The sequence below is a fragment of the Symphalangus syndactylus genome, chromosome 13 (assembly GCF_028878055.3).
Source record: "Symphalangus syndactylus isolate Jambi chromosome 13, NHGRI_mSymSyn1-v2.1_pri, whole genome shotgun sequence".
Lineage (NCBI taxonomy): Eukaryota > Metazoa > Chordata > Mammalia > Primates > Hylobatidae > Symphalangus > Symphalangus syndactylus.
Window position 1 is genome coordinate 20,954,119 of NC_072435.2, and position 19,525 is coordinate 20,973,643.

The window sequence follows — 19,525 nt, forward strand, 5'->3', positions numbered from 1 at the left end:
AAACTTGACAAGAAATCAACCTTTCACAGCCGCAGAACATTTCACTGGAAATAAATTTGATCCACAAAAAGGAATGCGGGTATGGTGGAAGGACGTAAAAACTAACACATGGGAATTAGGCACGGTCATAACTGGGGGTAGGGGTTTTGCTTGTGTTTCCCCAGGAAAAGGATTACAGCCTGTGTGGGTTCCCTCCCGACAATTAAAATTGCACCATAACTCCAAAGATGAAACGCTCCCAGAAACAAAAGGCAAAGACCCATCGGAAACAAAAGAGCAACTTTCACAGCCTGACACATACACTTCAGGACCTGCACATTGAGGCAAAATCTCGCCATGTGACCTACAACACCTCTCGTTCAACTCCACCAACATGGGGTCAAATAAAAGTTTTATCTCATCAAACAGAAAATTTCTTAACAGAAAAAGGAATCCCAAAAACGACCGGTAATATAATTCTGGCTGCCTTTATGGTAGTCAGTGCAGCGGTAAGTATACCACCGGTTGGGGCAATTCAAAATTATACTTATTGGGCATATGTTCCTTTTCCCCCTCTAATTCGGTCTATCTCCTGGATAGACTCCCCAGTAGAAGTTTACACTAACAATAGTGCATTCATGCCGGTCCCTAATGATGATCGGTTTCCAGCTCAACCGGAAGAAGAAGGTATGCACTTAAATCTGTCAATTGGTTATAAATATCCACCACTATGCATTGGGAAGATGCCTGGCTGTTTAGCTTATTCTTACCAGGATTGGATGTGGACTGTACCGTCCTTTACAAATGATTCTTATCAATCGCATAATGTGTTCAGTACTAACTCTTCAACTTTTCACTGTCAAACGTAATCCACATGAGGGATGGAGAATTCCTCTCACTACCAAAGCTAATAAAACAAAAGGACTGCCAGACTGTCCAAAGAAACCTACAAAGGGGCCTTTTAAAATGACTTCAATTTTATGGGATGATTATAATGCTCCTAAGGCCGTTGTACTTCAAACTCTAGCCACAGGTATTGTTATTGATTGGGCTCCAAAAGGATATTATTGGCAAGATTGCTCCAGCAAAACTACCTTATGCTCGGAGTTTATTCATTCCTTAGATTATAAAGAGCATAGATGGCAGTCTTACATGCTGAGACAATGGGTGTCTCCTTACCCATTTAAATGGAAGGACGCAGGCATTGCTCCTCCTAGACCAAAGATGATTCATCCCTTTGTCACCCCGGAACATCCTGAACTATGGAAATTAGCTGCAGCCCGGACAGGAATAAGGATATGGAACGCTACCTATCAACTCCTTCGTACTAATACCAAAACACCCACATTCAACATCACCCTCAGTTCTGAACGGGTGATACCCATCAGGAGCTGTGTCAAACCCCCTTACATGCTGTTGGTTGGAAACATTATTCCTAATTCACAAACTATAGAATGTGATAACTGTAAGCTGTTCACTTGCATTGATGCAACTTTTAATCCCACTACAAGTATTCTCTTAGTAAGGGCTAGGGAGGGGGTATGGATACCAGTTTCTTTACATCGTCCATGGGAATCTTCCCCCTCTATTCACATAGTCAATGAAGTTCTTAAAGGTATCCTCAAAAGAAAAAAGAGATTTATTTTTACTCTTATTGCAGTCCTTGCAGGACTAATTGCGGTTGCTGCAACAGCAGCAACTGCTGGAGTTGCCATTCACAATTCTGTTCAAACCGCTCACTATGTTGAAGCATGGAAAAAAAACTCCTCCAGACTTTGGAATTCTCAGGCTCAAATTGATCAAAAATTAGTTAATCAAATTACTGATCTCCACCAAAGTGTAACATGGCTGGGAGATAGAGTTATGAATTTGGAACACCGTATGCAATTACAGTGTGATTGGAATACTTCTGATTACTGCATAACGCCCTATGCTTATAATCAAGATCAACATAGCTGGGAACAGGTCTCAAGACATTTAAAAGCCTGGGATGATAACTTAACCTTGGATATTTCACAACTTAAAGAGCAAATTTTTGAGGCTTCACAAGCCCATTTATCCACTGTTCCTGGCTCAGACATATTTGAAGGCATAACTAAACAATTATCTGATTTTAATCCCTTCAAATGGTTCAAACCCTTCGGAGGATCATTGTTGTTACTGGCATTATTAATATTGGTATGCTTATGTAGTCTCCTTTTAGTCTGCAGATACCTCCAAGGAGTCCGAAACCAAATCCGAAGTCAACGACACGCAATGATGGCAATGGCGGTCCTAGTTAATAAAAAGGGGGAGATGTGGGCGGCAAGCCACCCAGGCGCCGAGGCAAGAGACCGAGAACACAAGCTGTTCCAGCATAATAAAATATAAAACAAGAATAGTCATACCAGATATAGATCTTAGATATGATTATATATGAATATCATTAATCATTAGTTGGTAGTAATTACTCTTTATCCCAATATTATAATAATCCCTGCTCTATTATTATAACCTAGGAAAAACCAGGCCATACAGAGATAGGAGCTGAGGGGACATAGTGAGGTGTGACCAGAAGACAAGAGTGCGAGCCTTCTGTTATGCCTGGACAGGGCCACCAGAGGGCTCCTTGGTCTAGCGGTGACGCCAGCATCTGGGAAGATGCCCGTCGCCAGGCGGACCATGGTCTAGAGGTAGCAAAAAGGTGTCAAGCAACAACACCCGCTACTTGGCAGACCGGGAAAGGGAGTCACCTTTCCTCCGGGGGAGTTTAGAGAAGACTCTGCTCCTCCACCTCTTGTGGAGGGCCTGACACCAGTCAGACTTTCCTGCAGTTATCCGGAGGCCTAACCGTCTCCCTGTGACGCTGTGCTTCAGTGGTCACACTCTTAGTCCACCTTCATGTTCCGTCCTGTACACCTGGCTCTGCTTTCTAGACAGCAGTAGTAAATTAGTGAAAGTACTAAAAGTCTCTGATATGTAGAAATAATGGCGTAAGCTGTCTTTCTCTTTGTCTTCTCTCTCTCTCTGCCTCGGATGCCAGGCAGGGAAGGGCCCCCTGTCCAGTGGACACGTGACCCACGTGACCTTACCTATCATTGGAGAAGACTCACATTCTTTACCCTGCCCCTTTTGCTTTGTACACAATAAATAACAGCGAAGCCAGACATTCGGGGCCACTACCGGTCTCCGCGCATTGGTGATAGTGGTCCCCCTGGCCCAGCTGCCTTTTCTTTTATCTCTTTGTCTTGTGTCTTTATTTCTACACTTCTCATCGCTGCACGCAGGGAGAGACCCACCGACCCTGTGGGGCTGGTCCCTACATGTAGTCCCAGCTACTCAGGAGCCTGAGGCAGGAGAATGGCGTGAACCTGGGAGGCTGAGCTTGCAGTGAGCCGAGATCGTGCCACTGCACTCCAGCCTGGGTGACAGAACAAGACTCTGTCTCAAAAAAAAAAAAAAAAAAAGGCCGCGTGCGGTGACTCACGCTTGTAATCCCAGCACTTTGGGAGGCCGAGGCGGGCGGATCATGAGGTCAGGAGATCGAGACCACGGTGAAACCCCGTCTCTACTAAAAATACAAAAAAATTAGCCGGGTGTGGTGGCGGGCGCCTGTAGTCCCAGCTACTCGGAGAGGCTGAGGCAGGAGAATGGCGTGAACCCGGGAGGCGGAGTTTGCAGTGAGCCGAGATCGCGCCACTGCACTCCAGCCTGGGCAACAGAGCGAGACTCCGTCTCAAAAAAAAAAAAAAAAAAGAAATATGTGCGTGCATGTGTATGTATCTGCTTTCTCCCCAAGAGGACCTAACAATCAATGATTTACCAGTAGAAAAGAGCACAGCTAATGATTACTAATATTTACAAGCATTGTTATCTATTGAAGAAAACCAGAGCTCCTTGGAAAAGAGGCTGATTCCCGGGCTGGGACAGGAATGGTACAACATGAGCCTGAAAATATTTTTGGATTAGAAAGTAATGAAATTATCAATAATATTGACATAAAAAAGCAGAGAGTCCACAGCTCTAATGAGTTCCCACTGTCCAGACATCTGGGAGAATCTGAACATTAAAACAAATGTTGGGGCCAGACGCAGTGGCTCACGCCTGTAATCCTAGCACACTGAGGGGCCGAGGTGGGTGGATCACGAGGTCAGGAGTTCAAGACTAGCCTGGCCAAGATGGTGAAACCCTGTCTCTACTAATAATACAAAAAATTAGCTGGGCATGGAGGTGGGCACCTGTAGTCCCAGCTACTCCGGAGGCTGAGGCAGGAGAATGGCATGAACCTGGGAGGCTGAGCTTGCAGTGAGCCGAGATCGCGCCACTGCACTCCAACCTGGGTGACAGAGCAAGACTCCATCTCAAAAAGAAAAAAAAAAGAAAAGAAGTACATTGCTTTGCTAAGAATTAAAAAGAAAATTTTAGATTCGAGTGCTATTTATTTTGCAGCTCCAAAACTTTACAACAAAGCGGAAGAGATTTCTCGGCCAGGCTTGGTGGCTCACACCTGTAATCCCAGTGCTTTGGGAAGCCGAGGTGGGTGGATCGCCTGAGGTCAGTGGTTCGAGACCAGCCTGGCCAACTTGGTGAAACCCCGTCTCTACTAAAAATACAAAAATTAGCTGGGCGTCGTGGCGTACGCCTGTAGTCCCAGCTACTTGGGAGGCTGAGGCAACAGAATCGCTTGAACCGAGGAGGTGGAGCAGCTGCAGTGAAACAAGACTGCATCATTGCACTCTAGCCTGGGCAATAAGAGTGAAACTCCATCTCAAAAACAAAAGAAAAAAAAAAGAAAGAAGAGATTTCTCACCTATATACCCTGAGTGTCTCTGCAGCCAGCAAAGCAGATGAAGGCCTGCTGGGTTGGAGCCCTAGGCCCTCCAATGCTGAAGTGCCCTGTGAAGTCTCCATCCATCCATGCACTCTAGTAACCTGCTTCTTCTGCCTGGAATTTATTCTAAAAATACCTACATGGCTCATTTCTCACTTCCTTCAAGTGCATTTCACCGGCTTTCTGATTAAGAAGTCCCACCTCTCCCCTTTGTCTCTTATCAAAGTAGCATTTCGTTCATTGTTTTTTGAGATTGATGTTAGACTTCTAAAATGAATTGAATATATCTCAGATATCAAGTAAGAATTATGAAATGGATAAAAGCGTTGCTCAGTGAATTGGACACAGTTATTGACTGGACACAGTATTTGGACACAATAATTGACTATGCAGGCAAAAGATGTTTTCTGTTGGAATCAGACAGAATTCTACCTTTGTACTACTACTTCAAGGTGATCTAACACTTCTCTTCTATCTTCTAGAAGCACTATCATGCCACTGTCTGAAGTAGTTTTTCACCTATCCCTGACCAAAAGTGCACAGACTGACTTCAATGCTTCCGAGTGCATACATTTGAAATGTAATATGATAGAGGCTGGGTGCGGTGGCTTACGCCTGTAATCCCAGCACTTTGAGAGGCCGAGGCGGGCAGATCCCCTTGGGCCAGGAGTTTGGGACCACCATAGTGAAACCCTGTCTCTACTGAAAACACAAAAAATTAGCCTGGCGTGGTGGCGCGCGCCTATAGTCCCAGCTACTTGGAAGGCTGAGGCATGAGAATCGCTTGAACCCGGGAGGCAGAGGTTGCAGTGATCCCAGATGGGCCGCTGCACTCCAGCCTGGGGGACAGAGGGAAACTTTGTCTTTAAAAAAAAAAAAAAAAAAAGGAATAAACTTACATGGTAATGTTTATTAGCTTCCCTACTAGTGGATATATTTCGTGTCTGAATGGTTCTATGGAATGATGTATATATTTGGATTGGCAGCCTTAGGGAGCGTCTGATAATAATTTTAGCCTCTGGGAGCCTGCTGAACTTTATGAAGTGTGAAATAATATTCCCCAAACACTTGGGTGATCAGTTGCAGATGGCACCTCTAATAAGCTGTCTGATTACGACCCATTTAAGAAAGGGCGAAGCCCCTCCACTGCCCTAGGACTTGGATAAGCCATTTATCATCGCCCAGGGCCCTGGAGCTTCGCTTTTACTCCAAGAGGTTGATGCAAAGGGTCCCCGGCACCGACCTCGGCATCTATGAAAACTACATTACCTAGAATGCTCTGCGTTGAACGCCACGCTACTAAGCCAGTAAGCTCAGAAGACCGACTTTGAGAGTCACAAAAAGAAAGGACAGGACTTTTGGGGGTCCTCTTCGCGGCGGCCATTTTGGCTTCTCTGAGGTGTGTTCACCGGATCAGAGATAGCAGAGCACCGGGTTGGGGCCACGAAGGCGTGAGGGGAGTCGTCGTCCCTGCTGCACGAAAGCGTCTAAGCCTTGGCTACGCCGCCCTGGGGGACCCACGTCAGGCCCGGGATAGGGACCGCTGTCCCCGGGTCCCTACCTTGGTCGCCCGCCGCTCCTGGCCCAGCTCTACCCACAGAGTCTAATGGCAGCGGCCACTCTGAGGACGCCAGCTCAGGTGAGTGCTGCGTCTTCCCGGCCTCACACACCTTCCCCCACCCACGTTCTAAAGCCATCAGTGAGGGGCGCCTGCTCGCGTCCCCGCAGCCCAGGGTCGGGGACACTGAGGCCCTCGTGGGTGGGGCCCTGTTTCTGACACTACGTGTGACGAGCTGTGGGAGAGCGTGACAGGCGGAGGAACCGGCGCGTGCAAAGTTGAGGCGCGACTGAGCCAGGAGAATTCGGAAAGCTGTTTTCTGCAGGGAACGAAGAATATGAGGCGGAGTTACTCCTAGGGTTGTACCGTCATTGTGAGGACGCTAGAAGCCACGGAGAGTTCTAAACAAAGGAGGGACGCCATTTATGTTAGTTTTTTTTTCTTTGAGACGGAGTTTCGCTCTTATCGCCCAGGCTGGAGTGCAGTGACGCGATCTCGGGTCACTGCAACCTCCGACTCCCGGGTTCAAGCGATTCTCCTGCCTCAGCCTCCCCAGCAGCTGGGATTACAAGCCTGCAGCTGGGATTACAGCGTCCAGCTAATTTTTTGTATTTTTAGTAGAGATGGGATTTCACCATTTTGGCCAGACTGGTCTGGAACTCCTGACCTCAAGTGATCCTCCTGCCTCGGCCTCCCAAAGTGCTGGGATTACAGGCGTGAGCCACCGCGCCCACCCTATGTTAGGGTTTAAAAACTTTTCCAAAGACTGTTCACAGGAAGAGCAGCGATGGGGCGATAAGGACATTGAGATAGTGGGAGGCTGCATTTTTTTTTCATTGCCCTACAGTTGGCAAGAGGTGACAGCACTGAGACCTGAAAGTAAAACAGCCAGCCTGAGTTCAGGGCCAGGCTGAGTTCAGGGCCAGGCAGGGCCACAGGGAGGCTTGAGCCCATCTAGCCTCACCAGGGATGCATTCCTCTTTCCCTGGTTCTCCTAGTTGTAGAAGGGCGTATGGAACTCACATAGAGAAGTGGAGAGTATTCGGTCCCTCAGTAGCCCCTACCCCCATGTTCTTGGGATTGTGGTTTCCTAGTATTCTTAGGTGCTGTTACCCCAATCCTGGGTCTGGTGTCCTGGAGAAATTCCAAGCCCAGGGCTCTAAGTCCGTGCCAGGGGTTATACTGAGGTGTTCCCATTTTTGTCAGCCAGTAGAAACTTGTGAAAGGTTATCTCTGGCACTGGTATCAGGAGGCGCAAGTGCTTAGTAAAACTAAGCTGAGATTTTTGAGGAAACCATAGATCTGTTTCCTTTTAGCTGGGAACAAAGAGCAGGGGGAAGGAGTCAGGACTGCAGTGGCTGCCTGAGAAGTTGGGTACCTATTCTGGAGGTAATGAGAGATTTGGGTTAGAAAAGGGAGGTGATCTTACCTAAGTCCTAACAGGGTCCATCCTGTTAGCCTGGAGAGCAGACTGTGGGGTTGAGGGAAGAGGAAAGAAGATTAGAGTGGAAGCTACAGTCAGTCCAGAGTCATTGATTAGGAGATGTGTTGCATTCTGGATGCAAATTTTTAAAGGGAGCTACTAAATTTTCTGATGTAGACAGTGGGGGAGTGAAACAGGATTCAGGGATGACCCCATGGTTCTTCAACTGAGATGGAGAAGTTGGTATTAACAGTAATATTCACTGGAGACAACAGGAGCTTTATTTGGTCGTGTAAGAGTTTGAGATGTTTCAGAGACATTAAGTAGGTGGCTGAACACCCAGGTCTGGAAATCTGGGGAGTGCTTCAGAATGGAGACATCCAAAATGTGGTGGTCATTGTGTGGACTAAGGTGAGTGAGCTGTGGATTACATTTAGAAGGGTTGATCTTTTTTTTTTTTTTTTTTTTTTGGAGATGGAGTGTCGCTCTTGTTGCCCAGCCTGGAGTGCAATGGTGTGAGCTTAGCTCACCACAACCTCCGCCTCCCGGGTTCAAGCAATTCTCCTGCCTCAGCCTCCCGAGTAGCTGGGATTACAGGCATGCGCCACCACGCCCGGCTAATTTTGTATTTATTTAGTAAAGACAGGGTTTCTCCATGTTGGTCAGGCTAGTCTTGAACTCCCGACCTCAGGTGATCCACCCGCCTCAGCCACCCAGAGTTCTGGGATTATAGGCGTGAGCCACCGCATCTGGACTACAAGGGTTCATCTTTAGGCATGTTGGTACAGGTTATTTGGCCAGGAAGGGCAGAGTGGGGGCTAAGGACCAAGCCTTTTGGTTGGATAAGTGGGTGATGTTCTTGGGCTTTCTAAACAGAGGTAAGGGAGGTTAGTGGCTATGGTGGTAGGGTGTTTGGAGAGGATAGTTGGGCAGGTGGCATACGCTTTCAAGGAAAGAGTGGATGTAAGGTGGATGCAGAGGCATAGGTGTATTTGAGGCAAATGGCTGTCCTTTTTTTCCTTAGTGCTTATTCAGCACTCTGTGGAATCACCAGGATTCTTTGATGACTTTGATGGGGCCTGGGGTGTTTATTCAACCTGGAGGATAAGGCCAGGTGCCGATGTGGTCATCTGTGACAGTCACTTGGCCTGGGGTAGGTGATCAGTGGAGCTAGTCTTTGAGTGTTAAGTGGACAGAGGAAGGTTGTTACTGCTGAGGGGATTGCAAGTGCAGCACAGAAGTGGAATAGGGCCATGGGTATCTGAGATGCACATGTGGTTCTGTGTGGCGTAAGTCTGAGGCAAAGAATGGAGACAGCCAGGGAGCCCTCATAGGATTTGGGGCTGCTACCACTAGTGGATGCCCTGGGAGATCTAGGGTAGTATTAGGTCCGTTTGAATTTGTCAAGCATACTCTGGATGCTGTGTGCTAAGTTATGGTGTAAAGTCTAAAATTAAGGCCCAGTATGACATCTGGTGAAATCAGGGTGGCATCAAATGGCCTGAGTACAAGTTTCCCTCCCTACTCTTCTCCCAAACAGACAACCCTTTTAATCAAGGAGACCAGGCACAATTTCTGCCTATCACTTTGTAGCAGATTTCAGCTCCCTACCAAGCCATGGAGTTTTCCAAACAAGCCCACTGTGGGAACCAGGGGGCAGTTGATCCTTTTGTTTTCAAACTGCTTGCATTCCACAGCTTTTGGTTATTCACTTTTTTTCTGGACTAGACCCCCATGTGACCCTGTGTGGTACATATTGTCTTCATCTCCCAGGTTCTATGTATGTATGATTAATAAAACTGCTATATCATCTTTTTTTTTTTTTTGAGACGGAGTCTCACACTGTTGCCCAGACTGGAGTGCAGTTTCACAATCTCAGCTCGCTGTAACCTCCACCTCCTGGGTTCAAGCAATTCTCCTGCCTCAGCCTCCTGAGTAGCTGGGATTACAGGTGTGCGTCACCACGCCCGGCTAATTTTTGTATTTTTAGTAGAGATGGGGTTTCACCATATTGGTCAGGCTGGTCTTGAACTCCTGACCTCATGATCCGCCCGCCTTGGCCTCCCAAAGTGCTGGGATTACAGGCATGAGCCACCGTGCCCGGCTGCTGTATCGTCTTTCTAGTGTCAGGTATTGTGTGTTTGGCCATATCCATAACCCTAGTGTGGCAATCCTGCCTTTGCTAATGGGGTAAAGAGGAAGAGATTAGAACAGTGACATGGGGGGTAAGAGATGCCTATGGTGTGGGCAGTGAGGTGGCAGCCCTGGGCTTGGGGCTATGGTGTCTGGAGTTAGGAGGGATGTGTATTCTGAAGAATGACGTGCATCTGGAAAGGGAGTAAGTGAGAGCTGCAGGGCCCTGGTATTGAGACTTGGATGACCTTGGACATTTCAGGGGGATTTCATGATGGGATAGTATGGGTCCTTCCATGCCAGGCCCCCAGCTTAGATGCCTATTTATCCATGTGTTGGTTTCTCCTCTCAGTTGGGGAGCTTGGGAAGAGAATGGGCATGGGGTAAAGATGTGGGGGTATGCATTGTGGGTCCTTGGGATAGGGGTTCTTGGTGGTTTCATCTGTTCCCATTGTGGCAGGGCACTGTGACCTTTGAAGATGTGGCCGTACACTTCTCCTGGGAGGAATGGGGTCTCCTTGATGAGGCTCAAAGATGCCTGTACCGTGATGTGATGCTGGAGAACTTGGCTCTTTTAACCTCTCTAGGTAAGGTTCTTTTACCCATTCCTGTGCCCTGAGCTAGTCTGTGCCCTTCCTCTTTTCCCTATAGGCAGGTCTGTCCTTCTCATGACAAGACTATGGGCTCTGCTTTCAGTTCCCTGCATAGTTCTGTCATTGGTAAGACTAAGGCGTGCATACTGTCTTCTCCTCTCCCTCTCCTTGAGGAGCCCCAGCACCTGTTTCCCCACAGCCTCATAGGGAAGAATTCAGTCTGCAGTCTTGCAGTCACCCTAGTGCATCCCACCTTGGTTGTCCCCTCCATGTCTGGGTGACTTTTTCCAGATTTGAGGATCCTGTGTGCCCCAGCTACTACTTCCATCTCGTAGCTGGCATTTCATTATGCCTGCCTATGCCAGGGGTTATTGTCACTGACATGGTCACTACTTATGTAGACCATGGACTCTTCTTACAAAGTATTCCTCTGAAATTTTCTTTGTAGTATTTGTGTGTGTGTGTTTCCTGTGGGTTGTCATGTGCTGAGTTTTTTGTGGGACAGTGCAGGCTGCCCTTCTGTTCTTTCTTCCCTTAGTACTTACATTATCCAGATGCTGTATCAGAGCAGCAACCTATTTTGTTTGGCAAGCATTTTGGTGCCAATGCCAGTGGTCGCAGCTCACTTCCGGTTTCCCTTCACCATTCTTGACATTTTGCTGACATGTTGGCTCTACTACTTGTCACTTCTGCTCTTAACATCCAGCCTGGGGCTAATCCTCACATCTCTGGACTCCATATCTTATCTGTTTTTCTCACTGCTACATCTGCAGTTCTTTCTAATGTTAGCGTCTACACAGTGTGTCATGAGGTATTAACATACTCTTTTTTTTTGAGACGGAGTCTCACTCTGTCACCCAGGCTGGAGTACAGTGGCGTGATCTTGGCTTACTGCAACCTCTGCCTCCCAGGTTCAAGCGATTCTCCTGCCTCAGCCTCCTGAGTAGCTAGGATTACAGGCGCCTGCCACTGCACCTGGCTAATTTTTGTATTTCTTTAGAGATGGGGTTTCACCATCTTGGCCAGGCTGATCTTGAACTCCTGACCTCGTGATCCACCCGCCTTGGCCTCCCAAAGTGCTGGGATTACAGGTGTGAGCCACCGCACCTGTCCTTGCACATACTCTTAAACAGTCCTTGAAGGTCAGCTGCTGCATTGCAGTCGTATTTCCTTGGGCTTGCATATACTATTCTACATAGCACTCATGTGTCACCAGCAGATAAGCTTCTGCTAAAGTTGTTTGCAGAGGATTTAGTATTAGACCCTGCCTCTCTCTTTGTGATACCTCATGGTTGTGGCCTTTACCTCTTGAGCTCTCCCACATTCCTGTAATATTTTTTTTTTTGAGATGGAGTCTCCTTCTGTCACCCAGGCTGGAGTGCAGTGGTGCAATCTTGGCTCGCTGCAGCCTCCGCCTCCCGGGTTTAAGCAATTCTCCTGCCTCAGCCTCCTGAGTAGCTGGGACTACAGGCACCCACCACCGTGCCCAGCTAATTTTTGTATTTTTAGTAGAGACGGGGTTTCACCATATTGGCGAGGCTGGTCTCAAACTCCTAACTTTGTGATTCACCCACCTTGGCCTCCCAAAGTGCTGGGATTATAGGCGTGAGCCACTGCACCCGGCCCATTCTTGTAATCTTTATATCCTAGAATTGCTAACAGCCTCATCTGCAACCTGAACCCAACTCTACTGTCATGCAAACAATCCCATGGACTTGTTCCTGGGTTTGTCATACACACACCTGTTTAGGGGCTGCCCCCTCCCACCATAGTTAATGTGCACTTCACTAGCATTTCTTGCTTTTAGGTTTTTGGCATAGAGTGGTGGATGAGGAGGCACCTTCTGAGCAGAGCATTTCTTTAGAAGGAGTGACCCAACTCAGGACTTCTAAGGCAGATCTTTCTCCCTAGAAGGCCCACCCCTGTGAGACATGTAGCCTGGTCTTGAGAGACATTTTGCTCCTGGCTGGGCCCTAGGGGACACATCATAGGCAGAAATTATATAGGGGTGGGGCATGTGGGAAATAATTGTATTTCATTGCAGATGTTCATCACCAGAAGCAGCACCTTGGAGAAAAACGTTTCAGAAGCAATGTGGGCAGAGCCTTGTTTGTGAAGACCTGCACATTCCATGTGTCAGAGGAGCCTTCCACCTGCAAAGAAGTTGGGAAGGACTTCCTGGCCAAGTTGGGATTTCTCCATCAACAGGCTGTTCACACTGGGGAGCAATCAAATAGCAGAAACGATGGTGGGGCCGTCAGTCACAGAGGAAAAACTCATTACAACTGTGGAGAACACACAAAAGCATTCAGCCGTGAACACACACTTGTTCAGCAGCAGAGAACCCTCACTACAGAAAGATGTTACATATGCAGTGAATGTGGGAAATCCTTTAGCAAAAGCTACAGCCTCAATGACCATTGGAGAGTTCACACTGGAGAAAAGCCTTATGAATGTCGAGAGTGTGGGAAGTCCTTTAGGCAAAGCTCTAGTCTCATTCAGCACCGGAGAGTTCACACTGCAGTACGACCTCATGAATGTGATGAATGTGGAAAATTATTTAGCAACAAGTCTAACCTCATTAAACATCGGAGAGTTCACACTGGGGAAAGGCCATATGAGTGCAGTGAATGTGGGAAATCCTTTAGCCAAAGGTCTGCACTCCTTCAACATCGGGGAGTTCATACTGGGGAGAGGCCTTATGAGTGCAGTGAATGTGGGAAGTTTTTTACATATCATTCCAGCCTCATAAAGCACCAGAAAGTTCATAGTGGATCCAGGCCTTATGAGTGCAGCGAATGTGGGAAGTCATTTAGCCAAAACTCTAGCCTCATTGAACACCATAGGGTTCACACTGGAGAAAGGCCTTATAAATGCAGCGAATGTGGGAAATCCTTTAGCCAAAGGTCTGCACTCCTTCAACATCGGGGAGTTCACACTGGGGAAAGGCCATATGAGTGCAGTGAATGTGGGAAGTTCTTTCCCTACAGCTCCAGTCTCCGAAAACACCAGAGAGTTCACACTGGATCAAGACCCTATGAGTGCAGTGAATGTGGGAAATCCTTTACTCAAAATTCCGGCCTCATTAAGCACAGGAGGGTTCACACTGGGGAGAAGCCTTATGAGTGCACAGAATGTGGGAAATCCTTTAGCCATAACTCCAGCCTTATTAAACATCAGAGAATTCATAGTCGATAAAAGCCTTATGAGTGGCAAATGTGGAAAATCTGTTAGCACCCTGGAGAAAGTCCTTGAGAACACAGTAATGTCAGAAAGCTTCAGCTGAAGGCCGTATCTCATTGAGTGCCACACAGTTCACAAGGGAAAGACACTTTTGACATGTAGGGATGTCCGGTTGATATAACAGCTCTGAAGGAGATCCCTTATGAGGGTGGCATCAGCCTGAATTGAACATCCTATATCTGAACATCTCCATAAATTCCAGGTATGTGCGAACTGCATTGCACCTTTTGCCCTGCCCAGGGCCCATGTCAGATTTATGTCTCTGCTGATACTATAGTGGAAGCCATTTTACCTCTACTACCTGGCAGGTGACCACTAGTATGCACCACTCACCCATCCCAGTGTATTCAGGTAAGTGAACCTTGGTGTTCTCCTGTTCATGGGAGGAATTTGTAAATAGCCTAAGCATTTATTCCTTTCTTTTTTTTTTTTTCCTTTCTGATGAGTTAGGCCATGGACCTGACCCAGTTTGGCCCAGAGGACTCTGCTGGTGACCTGAAAAGAGGGACTACATATTTCAGGATATTATTGGTCTCACATGACTCTTGATAGAGTTTGCCAGCCTTCAAATCACCAACTGTGGGAACCACCTGCCTCTTATTGCCTTGGTTTGTACAATAATAAAGGCCTTATTAATCTTGGGGGTTCTATATGTATGGGTTGGTTTGAAAACAGTTGGGTTCTGCTAACATGAAGGGGTGAATAACTTTTTTTGGAGATCCCAAACATTGTGTAGCTCAACAGGGACAGGGACAGTAGGATGGCAGAATATAGCTGTCTCTCTAGTTTGAGCCTAGTTTTCATTGCTATTCAAGGCCTCTGAGAAAAAACTACAGGGTATTGTCCTAATTTATATCCTGGATGCCACAGAGGTCAGCCTGAGGAGGCAGCAGTTACTTGACATCCTTTGGTCCTTCTGAAAGCAACACGAAATTGTTCTCTTGTTCACAAGGAATACTGCATCGTGTTCAGTGCCAGTGGGGGAAATCTGTTCCCCAGGTCCTGTATGCCTTGATATCCTGAATTCCATAGGGTAGCACCACAGGTGGTAAGATAATAGTAGGAATTATAATTGTTATAGAAGTACTGGATTGATAGAGAGTGGAAAACTGCAATAACACTGCAATAAATAGAATGTGCCCCTTTTACAGAGGTTTCCATGATGTTCGTTATTATGGCTCTTAAGGATGAGCAGGTACAGAAATTCTCAGGACCTACAGAATTGTGTATCTTGTGTAGCTGAGGTCATTGTCAGAAATTTTATGGAACCCTGTAGCCTCTGGGATGTTCACTTCAAGGTCATTGCTATGTAGGCAGGAAAACAAGGACAGAGAAGGGAGGTCTAGGCCATTGATATAGGCTTTGTGATCCAGCCAACATTTCTGTTGAGTCAGGTGGAAATGGCCTTCACTGTCCACTTGTATTTGCGATCACTGAGGCAAAATCCTCTCCCAGGACATGAGGAGAGAGATGGTGGAATCAACATAGGGTTGTCCAACCTGATTTTCCAAAAACAATAGGAAATTCAGACTTTTATTTTGAACCATATTTTGTTAGGTTGGTGCAAAAGTAACTGTGGTTTTGAACCATGATTTATTTTTATTTTTATTTTTTTTTGAGTCAGAGTCTTGCTCTGCCGCCCAGGCTGGAGGGCAATGGCACTATCTTAGCTCATTGCAACCTCCGCCTCCCAGGTTCAAGCGATTCTCCTGCCTCAGCCTCCCAAGTAGCTGGGATTACAGGCACCTGCCACCACACCCGGCTGATTTTTGCATTTTTAGTAGACATGGGGTTTCACCATGTTGGCCAGGCTGGTCTCGAACTCCTGACTTCATTTGATCCACCGACCTTGGCCTCCCAAAGTGCTGGGATTTACAGGCATGAGCCACTGTGCCCAGCCGAGCTTTTTCACCGTTCCAATTTCCTTCAAATGCTGAACAACCATGGAATGGTTGACGTTGAGTTCTTAGGCAACTTCTCATGTAGTTGTAAGAGGATCAGCTTCTAAAATTGCTCTCAATTGGTCACTGTCAACTTCCAGTGGCTGGCCACTACACTCCTTCTCCTCAAGGCTCTTGTCTCCTTTCCAAAACTTCTTGAACCACCACTGCACTGTACATTCATTAGCAGTTCCTGGGCCAAATGTGTTTATATTATGAGTTGTCTCTGCTGCTTTATGACCCATTGTGAGCTCAAGTAAGAAAATCTCAGCCGGGTGCGGTGGCTCACGCCTGTAATCCCAGCACTTTGGGAGGCTGCGGTAGGTGGATCACAAGGTCAGGAGTTAGAGACCAGCCTGACCAACATATTGAAACCTCATCTCTACTAAAAATACAAAAATTAGCCGGGCATGGTGGCATGTGCCTGTAGTCCCAGCTACTTGAGAGGCTGAGGCAGGAGAATCACTTGAACCCGGGAGGCAGAAGTCACAGTGAGCCAAGATCACGCCACTGCACTCCAGCCTGGACGACAGACAGATCAAGACTCCATCTCAAAAAAAAAAAAGAGGCCGGACGCGGTGGCTCACACCTGTAATCCCAGCACTTTGGGAGGCTGAGGTGGGTGGATCACGAGGTCAGGAGTTTGAGACCAGCCTGGCCAACATGGTGAAACCCTGTCTCTACTAAAAATACAAAAATTAGCTGGGCATAGTGGCATGCACCTGTAATCCCAGCTACTGAGGAGCCTGAGGCACGAGAATTGTTTGAACCCCAGGAGGTGGAGGTTGCAGTGAGCCAAGATCATGTCACTGCATTCCAGCCTGGGCAACAGAGCAAGACTCTGTCTCAAAAAAATCGCTGAAATTTGAGTTTTGTCTAACATTTCCATAGTCTAAAATAAACATAAACAGCAAGTAGTAAGTCAGCAAAAAAAAACAGAAAGTGAGAAATGCCTATTAAAATGATGTATAACCACATTTATTTAAGAATGTTTTCCAATATAAAATGGCAAAGTCCAACATGTAAAACCAGCAATTACTTTTGCACTAACCTAATAACTTTCATAAGAATAAATGGTACATATTTAAACTATATAATTTGATCAGCTTTGATATTCATATTAACCTGTAATTGCTCCCACCATGCCAATTTTGAAACTGCCAACATGTTACTGAATGTAGAATTGGGAAGAGTTGCTGATAGCATCCTAATATATTCTATTTCTACCATACTGATAGTGGCCACGAATAACCTCAAGAATGTAGAAAATAAAATGTAGTGAAATGATTAGGAAGAAGTTGTTTCTTCACAATCATGACAATGAACCTGTCATTCCACAAGTTACCTCATTGTCCTTTAATAATTATCTGCCTATAGGCAACTATTGATTTACTTTCCATTATAATATGTTAGTTTTCATTTGCTAGAATTTTATATGATTGAAACTATAACGTATTTACTCTTTTTTAATCCCTGGGTATATTCATGTATTTATTTTGAGATTCATCATTATACCTCTATGAGTAGTTTCTTTTTTTATATTGCTGAGAAGTATGATGTTCTGTGGATATACCAGTATTCATTTATTCATTAATTTGTTATGGATATTTTGAGTAGTTTTTTAAAGTAGTTTGAGGTATAATGGAACTTAAAGTGCTTATATTTAAAATGCGTATTTTGATATTTTCATACATGCTTATACCCTGGAACCAAGTTTCCATCTATCTTTTTGGTTCATTCTCAACATATAAAATTAATTTTCATTGTGTAAAAATTACTGGTACAATGACATATTTTGTCTCCTGTTACAGCTGTGTTCAATTACAAAAAAAGATGGAAAAGACTGTTATGAAGCCAGATGAACCTTTCTCCAGTCTTCCTTCACTATTTTTTTCCTTCACCATTTATCATTTCATAGTCATTTATGTTTCATCGGTCCTCATGTGTACTAGTGGGTTATTTTACTTATAATCCCAGACGTCATATCATTTAATGCATAGCCTCTTCAGAAGGCAATTTTAAAATGTAAAGGCTCTTTTATAACCCCCCCAAAAAATCACACAAATATATTTTAAAATGTAAATATTTTATCGCTTCTGTTTTCTCAGTTGTCTGAAACAATGCGTTTCTTAAGGAAGATCATTTGTATTCAGGATCCAAATATATATATAATAGCTTTCAGTAGTTGTATCTCATAAGTCTGTAACCTACAGGTTCCATTTACCTTTGTTTTCTTATTTCTTGAAGTTGATGAGTCATTTTTTTATTAGAATTCGCTGTATTCTAGATTTGGCTTATTGAATCTCTGACACTGTTTAACTTGTACACTAGATGTTGATGAAATCAGTGATTGAGATTTTGTCCCAGCAGACAGGTGTGTGAGGGCAACAGTGAAATAAATACGAAACCTTTCCCAACCCAGAAATCCTCTCCACGAAGGTAGAGACAGAAAACACTTTTGTTAAGCATTTAAACCAGAATGTGATGCACATCACAGACAATCCACTAAGAAATTGCAAGGTAAGAAAAAAGCCTCACTCCTTCATATGGCCTAGCAGATGTAGTCCATTACATACATGTTTTCAAGATAAACAACAAGAAGTCCTCAAATACGAATTTGACAGCACCATTTGTCACACATAGTTCACCCTAACAGGTGATGCTCTATTACCTTACTGGCTTTACCTAGAGAAAAAACAAACTTATCATATCTTTATGACAGAGGATAATGAGGGAAGCTGCCTTGGGGCTGCTGGATGATACATCAGGCAAGGACAGTGCGAACTTCCAGCAGGGCAGCTCTAGTTGGAGCCCTGATTTCTTTCCAAGGTGAGGAGAGGGTGATGATAGTACCCTTGGGAAGGGGAGTGAAAGGTGCTGAGGGACTGTGGTATTTATAGCTGAAGGGTTTCCTGGGGGCTGTGGGTCTCTTGTCTTTGCCACTCTGCCTCAACACTGAAACTGTCCATTCCCTACTTGGAGGCTGCACCCAAAACCTCCCTCTGCCTTCATGCTCTGGCCTCCCCCTGCAGGCTACCACCCTGGGTCTTGGTGCTTGCAGCACTTCCAGTGCCTGGCTGCCCCAGGCCCTCTGCTCCCTCTGCTGCCTGGGTTTAATCCCTCCTCTGCCACTGCCCAACATCAGGACTCTGCTGGTTTTGCAGCCTCTTGGTACCTCAGTTTTATGTTTGTGGAATAGGCGTGCTCACAGTACTCTCTGGGATCCTGGCAAAAGGTGTGGTAGGCACGTGGTAAGCAGGGCCGAGCACTATCCCCAGCACCTAGTGAGTTGATGCCTTATCATTTACCTGATCCAGGCAGGTCTTAAGGTACAAGAGAAAGAGAAATGGGGCTTCTTAGAACCCCGACCCACAGCTTCTACTTGGATGGAATTTCTGGAAGAAGCACTGGCTGCAGAGTCCAAAGACCTCACTGTGAATTTCTGAAGGACTCCTTCCCAAGGAAGTGACCTTGAGAAAGTCCCAAACAACCCGTCAAGGACTTGACTGACAACAGCTTCTCTAATGTTTGTCTCCCTTTCCAATTTAAGAACAAATGGATGAAATCAAGTATGTGTCCCTAACCAATCACAGAGTAGGCCCTACTTGTAGTTAGCCTGCCTTCAGCTTCCTCAGGCCCACAGACTCCAATTAGGCACATCTAAAGCCTTCCCTTTTTTCTACTATGAAGAATTCCAGCTGGGCGGCGCGGTGGCTCACACCAGGGACAGGGGCTGAGTGGGCTGGGGCGGGGCTGGGTTAGTGACTACAGACCTTGGCCCTGCCTGCTCTCTTTCCCCTCCCCTTCCCTCCCTTCCTGTGTGATGGTCTGTGTCTGCCCCTCTTT

General features: G+C 46.1%; 2 protein-coding genes across 6 annotated transcripts in view; one reads left to right on the forward strand and one right to left on the reverse strand.

Annotated features, from left to right (window-relative positions):
• The window catches only part of ZNF776 (zinc finger protein 776), an 82,416-nt gene that overhangs the window by 47,208 nt on the left and 15,683 nt on the right, over window positions 1-19,525 (reverse strand). The gene's annotated exons all lie outside the window — the stretch shown is intronic.
• Window positions 5,661-17,762, forward strand: ZNF154 (zinc finger protein 154). Of its 4 annotated transcripts, none has more exons than XR_008650370.2 (5): window positions 5,661-6,428; window positions 10,364-10,490; window positions 12,541-14,090; window positions 14,190-14,347; window positions 17,491-17,762. XR_008650370.2 is itself a non-coding variant. In XM_055239935.2 (3 exons), exons 1-3 carry the CDS (start codon window positions 6,396-6,398, stop codon window positions 13,692-13,694), a joined length of 1,314 nt encoding a protein of 437 aa, XP_055095910.1. In that variant the 5' UTR covers window positions 5,661-6,395; the 3' UTR covers window positions 13,695-17,762. The 4 variants fall into 4 exon arrangements, 1 of the variants encoding a protein (XP_055095910.1); XR_010115185.1 differs by having other exon boundaries at window positions 12,541-13,941; XR_010115184.1 differs by having other exon boundaries at window positions 12,541-14,347.

Coding starts and splice junctions, on each gene's coding strand:
- ZNF154 (XM_055239935.2), top strand. CDS start 6,396: ATGGCAGCGGCCACTCTGAGGACGCCAGCTCAG. Junction 6,429..10,363: donor CTCTGAGGACGCCAGCTCAG/GTGAGTGCTGCG, acceptor CCATTGTGGCAG/GGCACTGTGACCTTTGAAGA. Junction 10,491..12,540: donor GGCTCTTTTAACCTCTCTAG/GTAAGGTTCTTT, acceptor ATTTCATTGCAG/ATGTTCATCACCAGAAGCAG.